Source organism: Emys orbicularis, chromosome 11, assembly GCF_028017835.1.
Source record: "Emys orbicularis isolate rEmyOrb1 chromosome 11, rEmyOrb1.hap1, whole genome shotgun sequence".
NCBI lineage: Eukaryota > Metazoa > Chordata > Testudines > Emydidae > Emys > Emys orbicularis.
In genome coordinates this window covers 61825549-61848094 of record NC_088693.1, presented here as the reverse complement: position 1 = coordinate 61848094, position 22546 = coordinate 61825549, and the positions used below count along the sequence as shown (strand labels likewise).

Genomic DNA, 22546 nt, shown 5'->3' with positions numbered 1-22546 from the left:
CTTTTGTTTTACTCTGTAGGTTTTATCAAAGAGAAGAATCCCATTTGCTATTCTTTAGACTAGCATTACGCTATTAAATGCACCATTTCACCTTGTTTCCCTTTTATTGAATGTCGACTTCCAAACTCCTTGTGGCAGTTGTTCTTCCAATTCTACCGCCTAATTTCCTTCTCCTTGCAAGCAGGCCTGCTGCCACTGTACCTCACTAATAGATTTGGCATCTGTACCCTGGAAAGCATCCATCTTCATGCTAAAATAAATCACTGCCACCCCTTTTACTCTTAATTCACTACCAATTTTTTTGGTTAAATCTGTTGGTGGTTTCTCTTTGCTCCTGGGTCCTACATTTAAGCTTTATTGCGCCTCACTGGGCATTGCAAAGCAGAGCACTTTATCTGGTCTTATTTGTCTCGATTATGGATTTCTGAACTTTAATTAGACATGAGGTAGCAAAGCCTGCTCTGCTATCCCCTCCCCTCCCCTCCCCAAAGAGTGCATAGGCTAGTGCCATCTGCTGATGGGAAGGCATATTGCACATTTACAGTTTCTCTTGGCTCGTAACAGCGCACATTATTTTCATATGCACGCACACTGATTAAAAAAAAATAAAAACCAAAAATGAAATCATGCCATCGGACAAATTACTCAAATAAGTGCCATTTTACCTGGAATGTAGAAGTTCTCACCTGGGAAAGCTGTGATGGGTTCTGCAAAGGGAAAATAATATTCTGATTTTAGAAAGGAGAATGTTTAAAACAAACAGAAGATCACATCGGATGCGTCCCTAGTTACTTATCAGTGACATCTCCTCAGGCCCGACATTGGCATCTGTGACCCCTGTGACTAAATGGGGAGCCCTAATCCAATGGTTCCCAAACTTTTTATTAAGGCGATGCACCAACTGTATATAAATTCGTGGGTGGGGCCCAAAATCATACACCAGCGTCCTTCTCCTCCTCCTCTGCGTTCTCCTGGCCATGTGAGGAGGCACTCACCACCTGCAGCTACACCCTCTGCCCCGGCACTGCAGCCCTAATCCTGGCCTGGGGTCGAGGAGAGGCCCAGGGTGGGGTGGAGGAGGAAGGTTTTGGAGAGCAAGCCTGCCCTGCACCCACCTGGCAGTAGCAGCTCTTGCCCACGGATTGGGCCCAGCTCCCCATACTGGGTGTTGTGACCTGGCCTGCTGGGTCGCAGCGCCACTCAGTTTTGGCCTGGCTGCTGAAGCAGGACAGGAGCTGATGCTGTGGGGTGAGTGCGGGGTGGGCTTGCTCTCCAAACCGCTTGTCCAGGCCTCCTCCACACTGGGCCCCACAAGCCACTGTCTGGGAACAGGGTTACCACCTGGCCAGAATTTGACTGGTCTGGCTGGTTTTTTATGGATTTGCCAGTTGCCAGAAAAATAATGTAATCTGCCAGGTTTTTTTTTAATGTGGGTCTAAAGATTTGCATTATTATCACAATACACTGGTATAGCTGATGTTAAAAGTTTCTGTGTCCAGCTAAAGATGCTGCAGTGTTCCCACTTCCGCAGTTTAAGTGATAGATCAAAATTGTTGAAAATACAGCATCTGTCTGCCCACCAACACGCACGCGCGTGTGTTAGAGAGGGTTTGAGTCACGAGATGTGCGAGGCATATGGACGATCAAGGCAATGGTGCAAGTGATCCTACTAGACGCCCGGAAAAAAAAAAGTTTGAATCAGAAACTGCACATTCAGTGACAATGGGCTAAACGAAACAGACTACAAAGATTGGCTTGCAAAATGTGCTGATAAAACAAATGCCCATTTGTTATCAATGAAGTTATCAATCATTACCTCTCTACCTAGATACTATAAGTGGCTGTTGAAGGGGGTGTTGTGGAGTTACCTTGTTGTTGGGGTTGTGGTAGGCTTGCCTTGGCGGGCCAGGGGGGATAGGGGCTTTTTTGCATTTAAAAGGTGGTAACCCTATCTAGGAAACACTGCGATAACTCACAGGAGCCCCTCAATGGAAGCAGGGGTGTGGATTTCACAATATTGCAGAGGCCCCTCTTCCATAGACTTATAGACTTTAAGGCCAGAAGAGACCATCATGATCACCTAGTCTCACCTCCTGCACATTGCAGGCCACAGAACCTCACCCACCCACTCCTGAAATTGACCCCTCACGTCTGGCTGAGTTACTGAAGTCCTCAAATCATGGTTTAAAGACTTCAAGTTACAGAGAATCCACCATTTACACTAGTTTAAACCTGCAAATGACTTGGGCCCCATGCTGCAGAAGAAGGCAAATAAAACCAACCCCAGGGTCTCTGCCAATCTGACCTGGAGGAAAATTCCTTCCCAACCCCAAATATGGTGATCAGTTAGACCCCGAGCATGGGGGCAAGATCCACCAGGCAGATACCTGGGAAAGAATTCTCTGTAGTAACTCAGAGCCCTCCCATCTAGTGTCCCGTCTCCAGCCATTGGGAATTTTTGCTACTGGCCATTACCCATGGGCCACATGCCATCATAGGCAGTCTGATTGGCCTGAGCTAAAAAGTTGGATTTAGATCCAGACTTCAGGGTACAATATGCCCCAAGTTCAGAAGTGTTTGAATTCAGGGATTCACTCATCATAGAAATAGGAGCCTGCTACCAAATCCCAATCTGAATCAGTGTTCAGATTCCAAAACACCCTGAAAGGTGGGCGGTGTTTGGATCTGGGGTCTGGGTTCCAGCCCATCTCTAGTTTCAATTTTCACAGGTCACGTCACTTCTGGCTAGCCATGCATCCCTCTGTCTTACAATACCAATAAACAAAGGAGCGTGATTTTTGCAGTTACTTTGAAGAAGTGATCTGTTACAAATTACTGGATCTGAAAAGCAATAATCAGTGCTTATTAGTGATTACTTGCTCTCAAAAGTAATAGACTTCTGAGTATTTTTAGATTACTTCTGCATTACGCCTGTGAGTCACAGAACCAGGCTGTGGCTGTATAGAGCACTGTGAAATCATCGCTCAAGTTCAGAACACGAGTGACAGGTTTTCGAAAGGAAAAAGTTATTGAGAGTTAGAGTTCTTTTCAGGCTAAAAAGGAATCCGATTACTTCCCAGGATTACATTTTAAAAACAGTAGAGCCTGTTACCCGTGTCCGTTATTTTTATGGTGCTGACAAAGAGGGAATGTGGTATGCGCATATTGTTTCATATTACTATGGTGGCTTCAGAAGTGACCTTACAGCTGAAATAGCGTTACATTTTTCAGTTAAAACCATTTAAAAATCCCTTTGTCAGGCATGATCAAAACCAAAATATCACCATTTACTATTAGGTTCATAGGTCCAGATTTAAGTTCCTGAAAAGATACAAGTAAATCTATGTAGCAGTTTGAAGCAATTTTTAGAGCTAGTGTCTAACAGTTTTTGGACCTTTATGACTTACAAAAGGCTTTGTTTTAACACTTAAAGCTTTTCTTACATGTAGATAAAAACAAAATATTGGCTATTCAGGCAAGTTTGAGTATTTTAAAAAAGCTAGAAAAGAAAAGTTATTAGCATTATTCATCATTCGTGTTTCTTTCTTATGCTATGGACGCCATGCCATGTTTGTCAAATGCCAGCACAGAATTTTTCACATGCAACATTAGCTCTTCTGGCACGAGGGCAAGCGGTCAGTAGAGTTCAAAGCTTCAAAGAAACTTGGACCCACGGAGCTCAGAACCACTCCAGGACAAGCAGTTGACCTCTATTCTATTCTATTCTATTCTATTCTATTCAGGTTCTTATACTGCCCTCATCACCGCAGTATCTGAGCCTTCCAGCGGTGCATTAAGCAACGTGACTAACAACTGTCATGTGTGGTTCATTTTCTCGCTCGTCCTAGTGCCCTATCTTGCTGAATTTAGGAGGCCCCTGGCAACCTGTGCAGAGACATCTTGCTGATGTGAACCTTTTTAAGTCCACCTTGGGCTACGGCCAGCTCCAATGGAAAGACTCTGATTTCAGTCCAGTTGGGTGTGGCCCTTTAGGAGGTGTATAACAGCCAAGCACTTCTCCTGCCGCTGTACAGAATGGGAGGCCCACTCCCATGGACATCTGCCAACACAGACCCTACTAATTAGATATTTTACGTAGTCCAACTCCACCCGCCGCTCCTCTAGGGCCAGACCCTGCCGGGACATCTTGGCAGACTCTATCCCATGTTCATTATCTGGGGACTGCCATTATCTAAATACAATAGAGGGACGGGTAGGCTAGATGGATGAACGGTTGAATTACCATTCCTCTAATAAACGTTTTTAAAGCTTATGTAGCTTTCATGTTTAATGAACCTGTCTACCTGACTTTTGCCCTGGACTGGGAAATGATGAATTCTAGCACAAGCTTCTCTTTCATTATTGTGTTAACACTGCTATAAAACCCCTCTGCTATTTATTTCTCATTAGAAAAGGCTCCTATTGAACCCATCAGCCCCTCCAAGCATGTAATGCTGACTGGCAGCTGGTTTCCTGTGTCTAGGACTTTCCTTTTAAATTTTGTGTATGTCCTTTTTATACAGAGTATTCTTTAATAACCCCACCTATTGTTTCAGCCATCCTCTGTAGACATATATATTCCCCTTGATGCCTTTGACACCAGTACCTATGTTCCCTAGGGACTTATTTTCCCTGATTTCCTTCAGATGCAAAGAGTAGCTTTATGGAAATCCAGAAAATCACTATAGCTCAGGCAGGAGAAGAGTTCCAGTCCCTTGGCAGAATCCTAGAAACAAAGGCTCTCATGAACTGGACTACTTTTGCTGCATGCAACAGTGATTCCTTGTCTCATTTTGTGCAGCCGAGAGGATACCAGAATCACCGGGTGTAATTCCATGAGCTGCGTTATGCTGGAGGTCAGACTAGATGTCACAAAGATCCATTCTGGCCCTAAAAATCTATAAGTCTGCGAGACAGATGTTTACGTACCCATACAATTCTCTAGGGAGATATCGGAGCCAATCCGGATGTCATCGATGGCAATTTCTCCCGAATCTCCTTTGCGTATAACACCGTCAAACACAATCTACAAGCAAATCAGAACAGAAATGTCACCGTTAGGCTTCCACTCCCAAGCAGTGCACGCAGTCCTTGTTCCCCTGGGAGAAAGAGCTGAAAATGTGCTCCCCGCTTTTCAGTCACACCTGAGAAGCTAATGGCCAGGGGCCAAATGCTGGCGTCCTTACCCGGTTTTACCAGTCCTCACTGCGGCAAAACTTCCATTGGCAGTGAGAGTTCTGTCTGAGTAGGGACTGAGTAAAAATTCAGGGAGTTCATCATTTGGCCCATCAATTGACAGCTGGATTCCCAACTCGCAGTTTATTTGAATAAAACGCATTTTTCAGGGACTACAAAACAGGGCGATGGACTTGGGGTTTCATTGGTTATCCTGGGCTCAGCAGGACTGAATCAGCATAGTTCCAGTGAAGTGAATGGAGCAACATGGATTTATACCAGCTGAGGAGCTAGCTGATTGAGTTAATACTGGACACAGGACATGATAAAAAAAGAGGTTTAATACCTGGAGTAAGTTTAAAGTGATAATAGTTAGCTGTGAAAAATGCTGAGTGAAAATACCTGCATTATTTAAGTAATATTCAGTTAGTTAGTTAATGGCTGTACATCATTTTTAACATGCAAAGTACTATCCAAATGCCAAGTACCCTATCTGTAAGCACATTGCGTGCATTGGTATTTTATTAAAAAGCCAAAGGAACACACACAAACCAGCAATACATTTCCAGGGACACCGGTGCAAAGACCTTTGCTTCATGTTTGTAGCCATCGCTTCCTTTTCACTGATAACTTGAAGCCCAGTCCTGCAGTCCTCACAGAAGCAAACCCCCCCCGACCTCAACTGGGAGTTTTGCAGGAGTCGAGACTGCAGGGTCAGACCCTAAGTTCCACGGGGCGGGGACCATGTTTTCCCTTCTGTTTTGGACAATGCTGAGCACAGTGACTCAATAATAAGTAAGAATAGGCAGCACATGTTCTCTGGCTAGCTGGCTGAGTTTTGGCTTGCCTTACCAGCCAACCGTAGCTGCTCTTTGGCTGGAGAAGAGATTGATACGCTGTTCTGCAAACCCTTTCATTAACTTCACAATGGGGTGCTGGCAGTTTTGGAGAGGTTTTGCAGGACTGGGCACATGGGTCGTATCTATCTGGGCCCGATCCTCTTCTCACTGACACAATGGAGGCAGTATCGGGCCCTTAAGTTTGCTTGCCTTGAATGCCTTCTGGTCTCAAGGTGCACACAGACCTGATTTCACCCTCCCCCATCCGCAACACCCAGACTTGGAGCCAAGGTCAGGAAAGTGGTGTTTGCTTTTTTTTCATTCACTTTTTCAAAGTGGGCTCCCTCCCTCCCACCTCCCCACCTTTCTGCTGGCAGGATTTGTTTGTGTTTGCTCCTTAGGGCTTTGTGTCTCTTGTCAGATTACCTGATAATCATCTAAAAGAAAAGGGAGGAAAATATTTGTAAAAGGGGAGATTTCAGGAATATAAAAGGCAACAGGATGAACAAAGACCTAAGTCTGTGTATAAAGACAGGCACATTCTGAATAACAAATAGAGTGTTATTTAGTTACTATAGCAACATAAGAAATACAATGAAAACCGCTCCGCTCGACAACGTTCCCTAATGATGAATGGGCACAGCCCTTTGAAATATTGACATAACTATCACTAAAAGCCACTGGAAGCTCAGAACAAATGGCCCTTTATCATCTTACTTGATAGGCCATATCGTAGCTTGGCAGAATGATCCGTCCCTCTTTCCACTCATCCCCTTGGTCTTCCGAGATGATCCACAACAGCTTTTTCTCCTGGCTCGCTTCCCGCCACACCTGCAGCATTATCCCACTCCCGCCCGATGCTTGGTACTGGAACACCATGCAGACAGCACTCCTGGGCAAGTAGATCACGGGGCTGAGGAGCCGGGTGTGCTGTTCCTCTCTCCCTCCACTGCTCTGCGGCCGCAAGTAACTTTTACTCTCTGTTCAAGGAGAAAAGAAGTAAAACCTGATCAGATCACCTCTTAGCATTTGTAATGAATGTTACACCTTCCAGTTCTCAGCTGGAGAGGATAGCAAGCACAGCTGATGACACTTCATAGTTCTCATCCAAAGGAGAAGTTCTCCAATAGGAACCCAACGTTGTCCCAGAGGGTTGATTACTTTTCCACCTGTTAGTTGGACCAATTTTCAAACCCAGGTAGTTAAGTTAGGGCACTTGGATCTATACCTGGATGCTCAAATGGGAACAAGAGCCCTAAATGGGTCTTTGGGTGCCCATGTTGATTTGAGTACCCACGGGCAAAGTTGGGTGCTCTAACTTAGGTATTCAGGTTTGAAAACGGAGCCCACAATACATTCTTTGTGTGATGCTTCATCTCTTGGTTCGTCTAAAGGACATCAACTCATATTTTGCTTCATGGAGTATGCTGGTCCTTAGAACCTACACTGTGGACATTAAGGGGCACCCTTTTTGAGTATCATACAGTAATTGAACACAATTGTTTAGTGAGTCATTTGCTGTATAGAGCCAGATGAACTTCATATTCAGATTCAAACCTATCCCCAACAGGGCCGTAGCAACAAAGAACGTGGCCCCCTCCGAACGGTGGCCCCCTCCGAACATATGTCCGGGCGGGGCCCCTTACAATGCAGAAACTGGAATGCGGTATTTATTTTGCCACTTTTAGGGGCCCCCTTCCTTGCGGGGCCCCCTCCGGTCGGAGGGTACGGAGGGCGCTCGCTACACCTCTGATCCCTAAACTGGGATTTCCTTTTTATTTGGAACATGAATACTGGGCTTAATTTCTACTGGTGCTGAATCAAAAAATGGGCAGAAAGAATAAGTGTGTCCATTCTTGCTGTACGTCCAGCATGAACTAGCTCAGAACATAGTCTCAGAGGATTCACAACAGGGATCCCAACAAAATACCCTGGGCAATATTTAGGGCAATCCTGAGGTGTTTCTCATTTTAAAAACAAACAAAAACACTGCTGCACATTCATTCAGCACCGTTTCATGGAGGGGAGATACACAGGGTGGTAGCTGTTGGGAGGGAGAGACTGGAATAACAAATAAACTGAAAACTTTGTTCCTGCTGTTGGGAAGCCTGAGACGTATGTCTGTGAAGTGAAAACCAATAGTGACAGAAACATTCTAGAGAAAAGAATTCTGTGACAAGATCAGGATTTTACAGGGACTGAGACAAAACTAGCCCTGCCAAGGGCAACATTGCAAACAATCCAGATAAATCAAGAGATATTACTGGGAGTTAGAAAACCTGGGCTGTACCAAGCATACACTCAGTACTTCTGTGGAGTTTAGTGTTTGAAAGAGAAATACCCACTGTATAAATAAAAAGCCTGAGCAGTAAGGGAGATGTCTTTTTCACCAACAGCCATAGTGCGGTAGGATACCAATAATGACACTGGAAAGCATAAGCCAAAGATTGACGTAATTAGGACAAGTTTCAGTGCAGTTATAGTCAGAAAAAATGACTCTATAATAATGACATTGTGGGGGGGTTCATATTTATTCTGCCTGAAATTTGCTTAGCTTACAAGCTTGAAGTTGATTTTTCTAACCGCCAGCATTGCAAACGCATCTTACTATCTGGATATCAAGCTTATCAAGCTGTGTTCTTTGTGACTCTTTTCATCACCAGCAGTAAGTACTTTGCAATCAAAACCTAGCTGACAATTTTGTTGATGATATGTGAGGCAGAATAAACCCAGCTCTCCGTTTTTCCATGCTGTAGCTGGATTGGCCCTGAAGTGCAAATAAGAGATCAAACTTGTTTTTGTAAGAAAAATAAGCAAATATGACTCAGATAGTATTAAACACCAGGAGCAGGTGTGTTGAGTACAGTGATGCTTTTTTAAAACACACAAGTCACTTTTCAGACTATAACCATATAACAATCCCTAGGGAGGAGGAACAGATAGCAGTACTTATAAAGGCCAACCACATCTGATCACACAGGCGAAGTCCACAGATGTAACTGGACTCGGAAATGCATGTAGCAGCAAAAGGCCTTTAGCATGGCACTTGGCTGGGTTGATCTAGACTACTCGATATCTTTATCTAACCCATGGCATTAAAATAAATTCCACAAAAGAACCATGTGGTCCCCTCTATGCGCTACTCCTGCAATACAATATGTGGAAGCCCTGGAATTCTGAAATACATTGAATTTAGAAGGAAAGTTACTGCTGATATTACTGTACTTTATGTGCCAGTTCTTCTGCCTATCCAATACAAAAATGAACACAGCTACTCTATAGCTGGTATTTGTCATTAGCATACATGTGGCAGCCCTTTTCTCCTTTCCTTCACTCTGACACGGATACCACCAGGCTTAGTGATGTGTAGTTTCCTCTCCCTACTGCACTCCTGCTGTCTTAGCTCCTTTGACCTTGATGGGTGGGATTTTGAAAAGCTCTTAATTGGCCTAAGTCTGCTCCCATTGAAGTTTTACCACCAATATCAACAGAAGAATTAGTTCAACACTAAGCAATTTGAAAATCAGACCAAATGCATCTCCAGAACTTAAAACAGAGACCTGTAGATTGACTGAACTCAGGTTTCAAAACACCAAAAGGCAGATCCCTCCCCTCCCACCCAAAAAAACCCATACAATCAATTTTCTACTGCTGCTGCAACAGCTAAATGAAGTTAAAGTCAAATTTTGTCTGACCAAAATACCAAACTTTTGTGTACTTCCTGGACATATGATCAAAAAGTAACAGAGACACATTCATTCCTTGAGAAATTCCACTGACTTCACATGAATTTGTCCACTTTGTCCACTTTAATGCAAACATCAGCAGAGAAAAGATCAGAGTGTTTGCCAAGTACCAGCTGAATGAAAATCATTTGAAAAAGTACCATGCTGTTCTCTAATGGAGGAGGGGACTAGTGATTCACTACAGAGTGGTGGTGGAGGAGGAGAAGATGCAAGAGATAAACAAGTGGAGGAAGCAAAAAGAACAAGCTGTACTTCACGTATAAGCAGTGATAAGATATAATCAGTCGCCAAGGTCTCCAGAATTCAAATTCTCTTTCTATAATTCACCACCAGTCTTTTCAAAGGAAAAACAAAACCAACCAACCAAACAAAAAAATACCCTCAAAAGAAAAAAACAAACAGCAACAGTATAATTATCTTGAAGCTAAAACTGCTTCCCAGGCAAGTCACCCAGTCATGAATAAAAAACACCACTTGGATTTCTGAGTTTTTAGCACTTTCTGAAAATGGAGTATATTTGACTGTATCCTCATCCTCCATGTGTTGCTTGACTTCTTAGACTTTGATCCTGCCATGAGATCCTTGTGTCCCTGGAGAGATCCAGTCAAGTCAACGGGGCTCTGTCTGGTACCAGGGGCTGTCTGGTGGATCCAATTGCAGAACTGGTGCCTTGAACTGTAAGCTGTTTGGGGTAGGGATGTCTTCCTATGCATTTGTACAGCACCTAGCACAATGGGGCCTCGATCCTAAATGTGGCCTCTGCATACCTAGCTTCCCAAAGCTAGAGTCAATCCTCATTTAGGCATCTAAATAAAAGTGGCCTCATCGAGTGAGGTGCTGAGCAACCCTAGCTCCCACTGAAGGTCTTGAAGATGGTCAAAGGCTCTGAAAAAACCAGGAGGTTGCACAAATTATATAGTTGAAGAAAACATGGCACCGGCACCTTGCTTCGTGCACATGCACACATTGATCTGGCTGTGCATCACGCCACCGCTGGGCCAGGAAAACAGCCTGGGCTAAATCCAGCCCTGGAGAAAATATGTTGACTTCAGCAGAATTGTGTCTACTTATATAGCAGGGCTGATTTGACCTGTTAACTCTTCCCATTTCCAGCAGTGTGTGTAATCAAAGAATCTTCTGAAATGCTGCCAAAAACAATCCAATATCGCCTCAACACAACCTCTTTCAGAGATGTAGTAGCCTGCTGAAACTCTAAGTTCCCTGTGTTTATAAGGACTCTTGGCTGATCTCTTTTTGGAGTGATAAAGTGCTGCCTTGACCTATTTGAACAATACCAAGTAGTATGATTCACAGGTGTGCTCATTCTTTGGGCAATTCCACCAACTGCTCCCCTGCAGCGGACAGCGGGTTTTGTTGGGATGTGTTTTTGTGCTTTATAATGCAGTTTAGAGAGACTAGTTGAGCAAAGGCAGACATTACTTGCTATGCCATTTGAACATGAAGCTAGTGGGTCATTCTAATGGCTGGAGGGACCTTAATGAAAAGCCTTGTGAACATGCTGAGACCAACTAAACAAGGCCACCGCAGAGCTAATTGCTGACTCAGCATGTCTGAGCCTCGCTGTTCCAGTAGTTGATATTTTTGACACAGTTAATGGAAGGCTTGCAGCGCAGAGAAGACACCTGAAAGAAAATCTCTTGTGTTGCTAAAACATTTGAAGAAAGACTATACAGAAGATTTGATCAATCCTTTCAGGATCAAAAAATGCATTTCAGCCACTTCCCTGGATCTTTGATTCAAAGCATCTGTTCTTGCTAATGACACAGTCGATAAGGCTCCCACAGAACTGGGATCAGAGGTTCAAAAGGCCAGCTCGCAGGACAAATATGTTCAGGCATCTTAGCCTACTGCTGTTTCTGCAATCGGTGCTTCTGTCACTTCCCATGGAGATTTATGGATGCATCTGGATTTAGTAGAGCAAGAGCAGCGTGAACATGCAACCGTCACCGACCAGACAACAGCATAATCAATTATATGTGCACCTTAGTGAGCCCCAGATCAATCAGAAGACTGATCCTCCAAACAAACCATCTGGAAATCCAAACAAACCATCTGGCCAACACACACTTCTTTTGGCTAGCACCTTCCCCTCCTACTAGCGAGCCATCTGAGAGAGTATTAGGTGCAGCAGGAGATGAAGTCTCACAGCTCAGGTCATGCTTAAATCATGAGTTGGTACAGCAGCTTATCTCACAAGGTCAATCTATCTGTACTTGGTTCCTGAATACACAACAATTGGCTCCCAAGAAAAACAGATACAATGACTGGTCACAGCAGCACATCTGGAGGTGTTCCAACAGAACACGTTGGGTCGGATATAGACAATCAATTACCACAATTCTCAGTCAAAGGTCATAGAGTTTCCTCTTCACTGGACATTGTTGACTTACAACTGCTACTCTTATGCAGGATCTTTGCATTCACCTAGGCCTCTTTCACAAGTCACTGCACTGATCATTATTACAAAGCTAATTCCTCTGGGACTTTCAGTGAAAGCACCGCACCTCACCAACACCTGCCTCATATTGGCTAAAGCAAATACATTCTCCCACTCCTTTAGGTCTTCATGTCCTGCTGCTAGCTGCAGAGCTTTGCTGTCTGTGATTTCCATCACTAGGTCATATTCACAACTACCACGTCCATCTGTATCTATGTCTCTATAGCTAGCTCCTGCTCTTCCAAGCTTGCAGTAAATGGTCCAGTGGACGGGGCACTGATCTGAGGTTCAATTCCCAGCTATGCTACTGACCTGCTGTGTGACCCTGTACTTAGCTCTCCATCTGTGAAATCCTCCCCTACCTCGCAGGGGTGTTGGTAAGCTAAAAATTCATACTGATTGTGGGGTTCTCCAATATGGTGATGAGGGCCATATGAATTCTGGTGGTGGGTGCTCAGTGCCTCAGACGCTCAAGTAGTAGTTAGAGCCAGATGTTTATGATAAATGTTCTCAATATTTGCATGAGGATCACCTACAAACCAATGGAAACGGCGCACTTTTGTATGAATTGGATGTGCGTGTGCCCAGGCTCCCACACACCGATCTGTGTGCCTACACACTTTTATGCATGCACAACGAAAGGCATCAACCCACAAATAAAGGCATGCCATGCACAATCCGGGCATCCGTTTTTGTTGACCCATGTTGGGCACGCACACGTTTCAAAACCTGGCCCTGGGAGTCACTCGCCATTGAGCCATTTTCATGAATCCATTGGGCGAGCCAGTCCACTACCTAACATTTTAAAAAATCCTCTTTGCTTTCCAAAGAATACTCCCGCCCAGTTTTACAGGCAATATGTGGGCGTTTGTACGTGGAGCCAAATACCAGCAAAGGAATGCAAACGTCCATGTATACGCCACGAAAGGAAGACTGGCCTCTGTGTATAAGCCTAGGGCCAAGTACTACCGTCACTGAAGTTAATGGGAGTTCTGCCAGGCCTTCAGGGACAGAGTGTGGACACAGCACTGGCTGTGCTGCAGTGTAGGAGGGTAAGGGACATAAGGACTTCCTTTCTCCCCGGCTCAGGCTACCTGCATCACAGGGGGAAGGGAGGGGCCGAAGAACCGCCATTGCCGGGCTGCTGCTCTCCCTCTTGTGCATGGGCGTGGGGAGTGGCTTGAGCAGCTTCGCTGGTGCACCAGGTGAAGGGATCAGCACCAGGTGTAGGGCTGGGAGCAAGGGAAGAATCAGCAATCACACTGTAACTCACTATGTGGTTCGGGGTCTGTTCTTGGGGCGGTGCAGCTTGCCTCCTTCTTAGCTGGGGGGTTGGCAAAGCTCGCAAGGATCAAGGTCTATTCACGGAAGTTAGGACTGGACGGTTCACTCGGCTCCAACTGAATCAATGGCAAAACTCCCACTGACTTCAAAGTGATGGGGCTTGGCCTCAAAGGGTTAAACTGTTTCACCCTTACTGACACTGAGCAGGATGTAACACTGCAAATACTGCCCCGAACCTCACTGGGACCCATCCTGGCGTCAGGCTCTATTCAGCACAAGTAAGGGTATTATAGTCGGCCCTATGCGCAGGACTGGCCCAATCCTACTCCATGGACATTAACAGCAAAACTTTTATTGATTCAGTGGAGCAGGATTGGGGTCCGAGTGCCTAAATTCTCATGGACTGCGATAAAAAATTAGCCCTTAAAAACTCCAGAGGAATAACACAAGGATGGTAAAAGGGTCACCGGCAGCTTAAGTATGGCCCAATATTTGTGTTATTTTTACAAAATGAGCTCTTGCAAAACCTCAGAGCAATGCAAACATTTCCCCATTGGAAACATTTTAAAACAAATAAACCTTCCCCTGCTGGGTCTGTAACCCAAGTATGGCAGCACTTCTGCCCCCCAAAGTGAAGCAGGCCACAGACCAAAAACCACAGTGAAATTCTCTCCATTGATTTCATGGCTCAGTCTCAGAGAAAGTACAACAATAGGGGGAAAGATACATTGTAAAAATCCTACCCATTAGTTTTGTAGAGTCACAGGTGTGGTTAGCAATGGTGGATTCATACAGGTGCTTATTTCCCATACGTAGGTCTGAAAGACCTTTGCTCACTTGGATAGATAGGAGTGGACGTATAAGGGAGGGACGATGGAGCCCTAGGATTTCTAAACTGACAGTGTTCTTGTAACCTCTTCTAATCATTTCCTTAACAACCGTAAAAAAGTCTAAACATCCGTGGTCCGGATTCTCAGCTGGCGTATTCCGCTGATGGCAATGGAACAAGACCGATTTATACCAGTTGGAAATATGATGCCCAGTATCTTTTCAGACTCCTGGCAGTCAGTGAAGATGATGACTTTGGCAGGGCTCGTCAGCACCTACCCGTCTCAAGACACCCAGCTTAACAACTGGAATAAGTGGGTTTATCTTCAGGTCTCTCAGGGCCTGGATCCTGCTCCGCTGACACCAATGGGCGTTTTGCCATTGACTTCCAAGGGAGTAGGATCAGAACCTCATTGAAACCTGATCTTGTTGCAAATTGTGATAAATTCCATCAAGGCAGCTAACGGGGGAAATCTGGGAAGCCTGTGAAAATCCATAGAGAAAAAACTGCATCCCTCTTCGGGGCACGACTGTGGAAGAAACTGGGTTCCTTTGCCCCACAAAAAGGCAAATAGCAGCTAGAGTAAGAACAGGCTTCCGCTGAGCTGAGCAGCTTGGCTCCACTTTCGCCAATAGGGATAGCTGAATTTGTCCTAGGAGGTTTTAAGGAATGAAATAGAGACAATCCATGTCGCTAAAAGCACAAGGAACATGGTGCTGATAAAAGAAACTCCAAGGTGCCTGTGAGAGTATCTTGGAAATAAAACTAGTGGAATGAAAGCAGAGGGTGTCTTGGCAGTCTCGAGGAGCCATTACCCATGCTAAAGAAGAGAAATAATTGTGAGCACACACACACAATGAAATGGGAAGATATCTAAGGAATCTGAGCCCGTCTTTCGACAGACTTTAAATGCCTTTCAGATGATATTTCGGCACGGCCACTTCCTCCTTCCCATGCTCACTCAGCCAGGGCCCCTCCTTTTAATTTAATTTTTTTGTTTTGCCATCTGAAGAAGAAACAGAAACGCATTCCAAATACCTCTTAAAGGCACAGTGCATTTCTTTCTATCATGGGAGAGCCAAACGTTCCAGGTCAGCACCTTAAAATTTAAGGATCTCCAACAACTTTGAACCCCTCATTAGCATGTGCCCTGCCCCTAAACTAAGCACAGCTGCTCTCCTTCACCCAACTGCTCACCCTTTGTAGGAGCAGGGGTTCAGAAGGAAAGACCACCCTGAACAGAAAGGACTTTTCATCCTTTCTTGCCTGGTATCTGACGATGAGTTTTATAAGTAGAAGCAAAATGCCGGAGGGGGTGACTAGAAAACCATCAGAGGAATGAAGGAGTGTGAACTAACAATATAGCTATTCTGCTCCCAGTCAGCAGGCTACAAGAGGCTCTTTTTAATATTACAGGTCTCTTTTTAAAGCTGGAAAAAGCAAATAGTTGTTTCCCTTTGTGTTGTGTTTTCCTTCCTAATTTCTTAAAGTGGGAACAAAGTTAGACCCAATGGTCCTTTTTTGTATAAATCCCTTTATATTTCTTCAATGCAGTGAAAAGCTAGACACGCTCACAGCCAGGCGGGCTCATACATGATCGTGTCTGACTTTCTTCTCAAAACAACAGGGTGTAACTGATCAACGTGGCAGGGCCAGCTGTGATTCTAAAGCCACTAGCTCTTCTCACGGACTCGGCGCTTCAGGTGAGAGTGGCGGCAGAGGGAGGAGAAGGGGCCAGCACCACTTTGGGGAGCCAGCTCGCCTTTCAGCAGCCTTTGTCGTCATGAAGCTCAGAAAGAGACCTAGGCTCTATTCGAAGCTCTGCCACTGATCTGCTGTGTGATCTTGGGCAAATCACTTCCTCCCTCGATGCCTCTGTTTCCTCCCTGTCTGTCCTGTCTGTTTAGACTGTAAGCTCTTCAGGGCAGGGACTCTCTTGTCCTATGTGTCTGTAGAGGATCTAGCACAATGGGGTTCCAAACTCCGTGGGGGACTCTAGGCGCTACTGGAGAGACAACACCCACCTTGTCTCTCTAATATCCTGGGACCAACCTGGCCACCACTACACTCTAGCTGCCACTGTAATGCAAACAACAACTACTCAGAGAAATCTCTCTGTGGTGGCCAGCTGCAAAGCTCACTAAATCAACGGAAAGACTCCCACCGGCTTCAGTGGGCTGGGGAACAGGCCCTAAGGACTAGAGGGACCTGCAATTCAGAAGTAGCAGAGAAAAAGAGAGGCAGGGTAAGAAACTGAAGGACAGAGGAAGAAAACTCCACTAATGTTGCAGACACACAGAGAAGGCCATATCCTCTGCAGGAGCATCACTCATCCCAGATTGTCCCTAAACAAACACACACGAGTCTTTTAAGGAAAAAAAGGGCAATTAATTGTAGGAAGACTCGGGGGAGAGGAAATGAAATGAAAAATTGAGTCTGAGTTATAAAAATAAGTAATTTTTTTTCCTACTTGCAGGAGGCTTATTATATTAATTAAACATTATTACAGCGAATGAGATGGGGAGGGTTATTAAGCCTGGGACTGGCGGTAAGTGTTCTCTCCTGTTGCCTGAGGCCCCCGTGATCTTCAGATATTAATCTTCTCAAGCACTCAAAGGCTGAAGAGATAAACACTCAAAATATGAAAATGTGTTTCTCCATTTTTCACACTGTAACCTGTGTCAAGCCAAAGAATCTGTCAGATGTCCAGAGAGCCTGTGCTTAATACAGCGCCGATGGGGGTTGTAAGAGATCTGGGCGCCCCATTGATCAATGGGAAAAAGTGTGTGTGTGTGCGTGTGTGTGTATAAGTAAAAATGTGTGTGCACGCATATGTGTGTTTAAGAGTGAGGTGTGTGTAGAGGTGTAGTGGACTCTCAACGGTCAATGTATTTCATATATATATATGCATTCCTCTTTGGCTTTGCCTGCCAGGTGCTCCCTATGCTGCCTTCTAGTTGGCTGTTAGAACTGTCACTCTGGCCAGTGCCTCTGTCATGTGGCTGACAGGTTGAATGTTTTGGTTTCAACACTCAAATCTATTGGTAAGAGCAAATGGGAGGGGTCAACTCGATCCATCAAATCCTCATGCTCTTTAGATACAGGCATTAAAGTCCTTGTGCCTCCATGTGGCATCTGGAACGGAAGTAAAGCTGGGTGAAATATTCATCTGAACCTCAAGCTGACTCAATGGGACCCTTGAATTTCCTGCACAAAACTCAGTTCATGTTCATCAAAATTAAGTGAACATAGGTTCAAGTTATTTGGAAGCTGGTGAACCTGCTTTGTACCCCCAACAACACTCCTCCAACGTCATCTCAGGTAAGAAGATGGCACAGGTCCCAGGGCTGGTTCCAAGATACAGGGATAGGGAACTTCTGCCTCCAAGCAAACTTGCAGGGGTTGTCTCATTCCAATCTCTGCAAACAAATCTTAGCAAAACTCTCTTCAGCTAAGCCCTGCAAGGCTCACTCAGCCCTAGTTAGAACACCAAACCCTCTGTTCCCATAACACAGGCCTATGCCGGAACGGATCAAGAGTAAAACTTAAGCAGAATTTTTTGTATCTTTAGGTCCTGGCGAGTTCAATCCCGACAGATGACTTAAGTCTATCCCATACAACCACAGGGTGCAGAATAGCTGAAGTCAAGCTCTGTCCAGCCATGGACTTATTATGATGTGTGTGCCCATAGCAAGAGGGGAAACACACTGTGGGGAGTACTGATGGGCCCCCGTGAGGAAACTGGATCAGGATTTTGATGCAAGTCCAAACTTCCCTATATAGGGTGGGGGAGGAGATTCAGCACCAGGCTGCTTGGTTCAAGCCCATCTCTAGTGGAGAGTTAGTGTAATTCAGTGACATGGTTATCGGACACAAAGCAGAATATCCAAAGAATTAACAAAGGAAAACATCCACTTCTGCAGAATCTCTGCCACTGTTAAGCAGCGTTGCAATAATCTTTTCCATGGAGGAAATGCCATAGCCTTTCCCCCTTTCCCCTTATAATGTATGAAATGGCTTACCAGGTAAGGACCCAGTGCTTGGTCCTGAATTGCTGAACCAGGTGCTTCTAGAATGGAAAGACCATGTATAATCTGTTTCAGGGTCATTAGACCAACCACATAGGTCTTCAGGGAGGTCAAAGTTGCAATTGAATCCTACAGGAAGCTGGGCATCTTATAAAAGGAACATAACAAAATAAAACTTGATTAAAGAACAACCTGCAATAGAGGGATGCTATTTAAAAACTAAAATAGCTGGCAAGTCATAAATACTGAAGAAAGCATGAAATCTCTCTCTCACGGATGCTTTCAACCTATCTCATGTTTCGTCAGCTCTGAGGATCAGCCTTAAATTCTGCATCATCAAAATGCTCACATCAAGTCCTTCAGCTAATCCACCAAACTAAGCAAATATAAATGCAGGCACCAAATGCTTCCAGGCTCTAATCAGCACCTTCTCTTCATCCCCTGGAGTGGCCAAATATTAAATTCCTTCTTAAATGTCAGAGACGAATGTTTCCCAAGTGCCCTTGTGGTGCAGTGTAGTTCCACTCTGGCTCCAAAAAAAGAAGAATCTCAAGTGCCTCAAAAGCCCAGCTATCGAGTGACAGATCTAAGCATTCGTGCCAGAAGAGAACAGGATGCCTGGAATTATGAATGGTCACCTCTGGGTCACTATCCACTAATGAAAATGCTACCTATGCAGCTATGGGGCAGCAGTGGTCTAGTGGAATAATCCGAGTTAAGAGAGCTAGGTTCTATTCCCAGCTCCACCACTGACTCACTTTGTGACCCTGAGCAAGTCACTTAACCTCTCTGTACTTCAGTTTTCCCATCTATAAAATGAGGACAATGCTTGCCTACCTTTGCATAGTGCTTTGAAACCTCTGGACAGATTTCATTCTCAGCTCAAAGCATTATTATATGAAGTGAACAGAGCCCTCAGTAGCAGAACTTTGGACAGGGATAGCTCTTGGGCCACAGGGGCGGGTGTCAGAGGAGGCTTGAAGCTCAGGCCATGTCTAACACCGTGTGGCAAGCCAGTGTGTGACTCTACAGCATGCCGGCTTGCTGTGCAGTAACATCCCATATGGACACTGCGATAGCACAACGAAAGTCCTGGAGGAGGCTTAGTCTCGGAGAGAAGAGGCTGCAATGGCATCTGAGTAGGGCAGTCACGGCACGAAGGCTAGAGAAGGGACCTAGGTTCTAAAGCAGCACGCTGAGAATGTCAGAGGATACACGCCTGACTGGGAAGCACCGGTGGAGGGGCCAAATATAGCAAAGGCTTGTTTGTAGCTTTCCTGAACAAAGAGGAAATTTTACATCATCACACCCCCAAAGTTAATGACAGTCAGCAAGAGCTCAGTGACCCAGGCAATAGCCATCAGGTGAACACTACTGGGCAGTGGAAAGAGCCATTCCCTACCCAGTCCCAGGTTAGAATAAAGCGGTGTGGACCTGGCTCCTTTTATTACAACCTAATCTAGCTCCCCAGGGAGAAGGACTCTTTCTGTTGAAGTCTCATCAACCTGATGGTCCAGAGAAATATGCCTCATTGCTTGTGAAGTTGGAGAATGAAAATCACAGCTAAATATGAAGGGGACCATCTTGGGTACTGGCTCTACACGTTAAAACGTATCACCAGGGTAGAAAGTACGTCTCACACTGCACTGCGTGGCCCTCCTGATTTCTGTGGCTTTAACGAAAAATGGCATCCTGAATTCCAAAGTCACTCCATTGACGTCAGAGGAGTTCAACAGGTGTAACACTGGTGCAGCGAGGATCAGGCCCTTTGTGCTGTGGCTCACATTTCTAGAACTGAATCATTATGAACAGTGTGAAATAGTTAACTTGTTTTCAAGATCTCATTAGGTTCCCCTTTTATGTTTCCATCCAGGCCTTAAAGCTGATGGGTCAAAACACTGGCAGAAATCTCACATGGAAGCCTCTTCTGATGCAATTTCTAGTCAAAGTTTGCCAAATCATGAGGTCTGAATAAATGTCCATGCTGCAGGGTACTTATCCAAACCCTCAACTCTGAGGGTCAAACTCTGCTTCCAATTACAACGGAGTAAGCCCATTGAATTCAGTGGAGTCAATGCCCTACATATTTATGGTGCTTATGTGGTCCCTTTAACATAGTATATGAGCATCCCACAACCTTTAATGCTTTTATCCTCTCAACACGTGTTTGAGGTAGGGCAGTGCTACTATCCCCATGTTACAGATGGGAAACTGAGGCATGGAGAGACCACAGGGAATCCGTGGTAGAGCAGGGAATTGAACCCAGATCGCCCAAGTCCCAGGCTAGTGTCCTTACCACTGTATTATCCTTCCTTTCTCCCTCACTGTACTATCCTTCCCTGGTATAACAGATCAGACTTTGACCCTGAGTCTTATGAGTACTATCATTCTACAGGTTTCCAGGACTGAGTCCCACTGGGTAGGAGCCAATGGAAAGACAAGAGTGTTCACTTAACTGTTAACCAATCATTTACTGCGCTAAGGGTGCCTGGGTCTGGTACGTACCATCACCTTCTCCACAGCCATCACCACACTCTGTTGTCTCCTCATCAGTAGGGAATGGAGACGTGGTCTCCTCACTCTTCAAGGTGGGCTTCAGTGTCTCTGAAGTGGGCTTTACATCTGCATAAAGACAATGAAGGAGAACAGGTGATAATGAGCCTCATCCTCAGAGAGCCCAACAGAGGAAACCAAACAGAACTCTTTCTTTCTGAATCTTATCATGAGAGGGCAAGAAAGCAGCAATAATTTCCAACATGCTACAAATGTCAGCATGGCTTGAATCACTTGTGAGGCTTCTTTTACACCCAAAGTGGAAATAGGGAATTCTCTGAGCTGTGGACCCTGTAGGATAAGGATCGCCTTTAAACCGACAGGCTGTTTTTTTACTATGTATGTATATACTAGCTAGCAGGTTTGTTGTTACGCTGGATAACAGAGATCCCAGGCAGCACATTCCTTTCTTTCATAAAGACATAACTACATAAAAACATATTCCCACCAATTGTGCCAGTTTTATAAAAACAAGTCACTCAACACCACAAATGATGTAACCACAAATGGACCCAGAGAATCCCTAGCACGCTCTGGCTCAAAGCAGAAAGCATCTGGTTTCATGCTCCATCTTCCTGACGATTTAAAGTGGCTCTGTCCTATTTCCCTCTCCTCCTTATAGACTCTGGGAACCTACCTAAAAGCAGGTGGCAAGGAAATTTAAGCAAGAAGATATTAAGATCAATGGTACATGACATTAAGTTCCATCTTCCTCTCCGTTTACATGGGGAGTAGGGCAGTCAGCAGAGTCCAGCATTCTTCCCAGTTTTAAAAAGGTTTCTTTGTTCTATTCCATGTGATTAGGATTCTTTATTGGCACCCTTCAGGATATTATTTAATAAAGCCAGCAGCTGAAGGAAATGGCTAAATACATTGAATATTTTCCATACACTGCTTCCCAGCTTCTGTGATTGAACATATTGCACATAAACTCTTGGGTTCCTTTTTTCCTTTCAGCTGCCTTTTATTCACGGTAAAATACTGAACAACCTCAAAGCCTCCTAATATTTAAGTCCAAATTTGTTACTACCCCATAAAACTGCAAAATGTTACCGAGAAGCAAATTGCAAGCAGCAAGGCACAAAAACGGTCATTAAAAAAAAACCCCAAAACCATCAGTTGAAGGCAACACGTCAAAAGCTGCAAGTTACTTCCACTCGGTATGTGTTTTTGTTGTTGCTGTTCTTGGGCTTTGAGATTTATAGTAGGAATGTGACAATGGGAAAGGACCTTGAAAAGCAAAGTACTATATGCAGTCCAGATGCTCGGCTGGTGTCAATTGGTATCGTTCCACTGCCCAGCACAGTGTACCCTGAGAATCAGTGACTATGGTGGAGCATGACAAGATGGTGAGACGAGATAATGAAAATCGCAGGGCCAACGTGGGGTGTGAAATGGAAAGGTCTCTCTTCCACCGGGCAGTGTCCGTGCGGCGAGAGGTACCTGCTGATCATGGTGCAAAGTTGTTGGGCAATTGAAACCAGATGTGTGGAACTTCAAAGGAGAGAAGAGCAGTCACAAGCTCATGTTCATCAATCTCCAGTCTTCAGAGGAAAAATGTTAGCACGTCTTCGATATGAGCCAGTTGCTTCATCTTTTTTTTAGCTACCTGCCAACAACCCATTTTTGACCCT

At 44.9% G+C, this 22546-nt stretch overlaps 1 protein-coding gene across 3 annotated transcripts in view; it reads right to left on the bottom strand.

Moving 5' to 3' along the window:
• Nucleotides 1–22546, bottom strand: part of NRP2 (neuropilin 2) — a 120290-nt gene that overhangs the window by 27583 nt on the left and 70161 nt on the right. For 2 of the 3 annotated variants that reach the window (XM_065413806.1, XM_065413807.1), the window contains exons 11-15: nucleotides 20865–20981; nucleotides 18354–18506; nucleotides 6732–6994; nucleotides 4930–5026; nucleotides 666–707 (exon numbers count right to left, since the gene is read on the bottom strand). In XM_065413806.1, coding sequence (XP_065269878.1) covers nucleotides 666–707; nucleotides 4930–5026; nucleotides 6732–6994; nucleotides 18354–18506; nucleotides 20865–20981 — 672 coding nt within the window. The remainder of the gene's footprint in view (nucleotides 1–665; nucleotides 708–4929; nucleotides 5027–6731; nucleotides 6995–18353; nucleotides 18507–20864; nucleotides 20982–22546) is intronic. The other variant, XM_065413808.1, reaches the window with a different exon arrangement.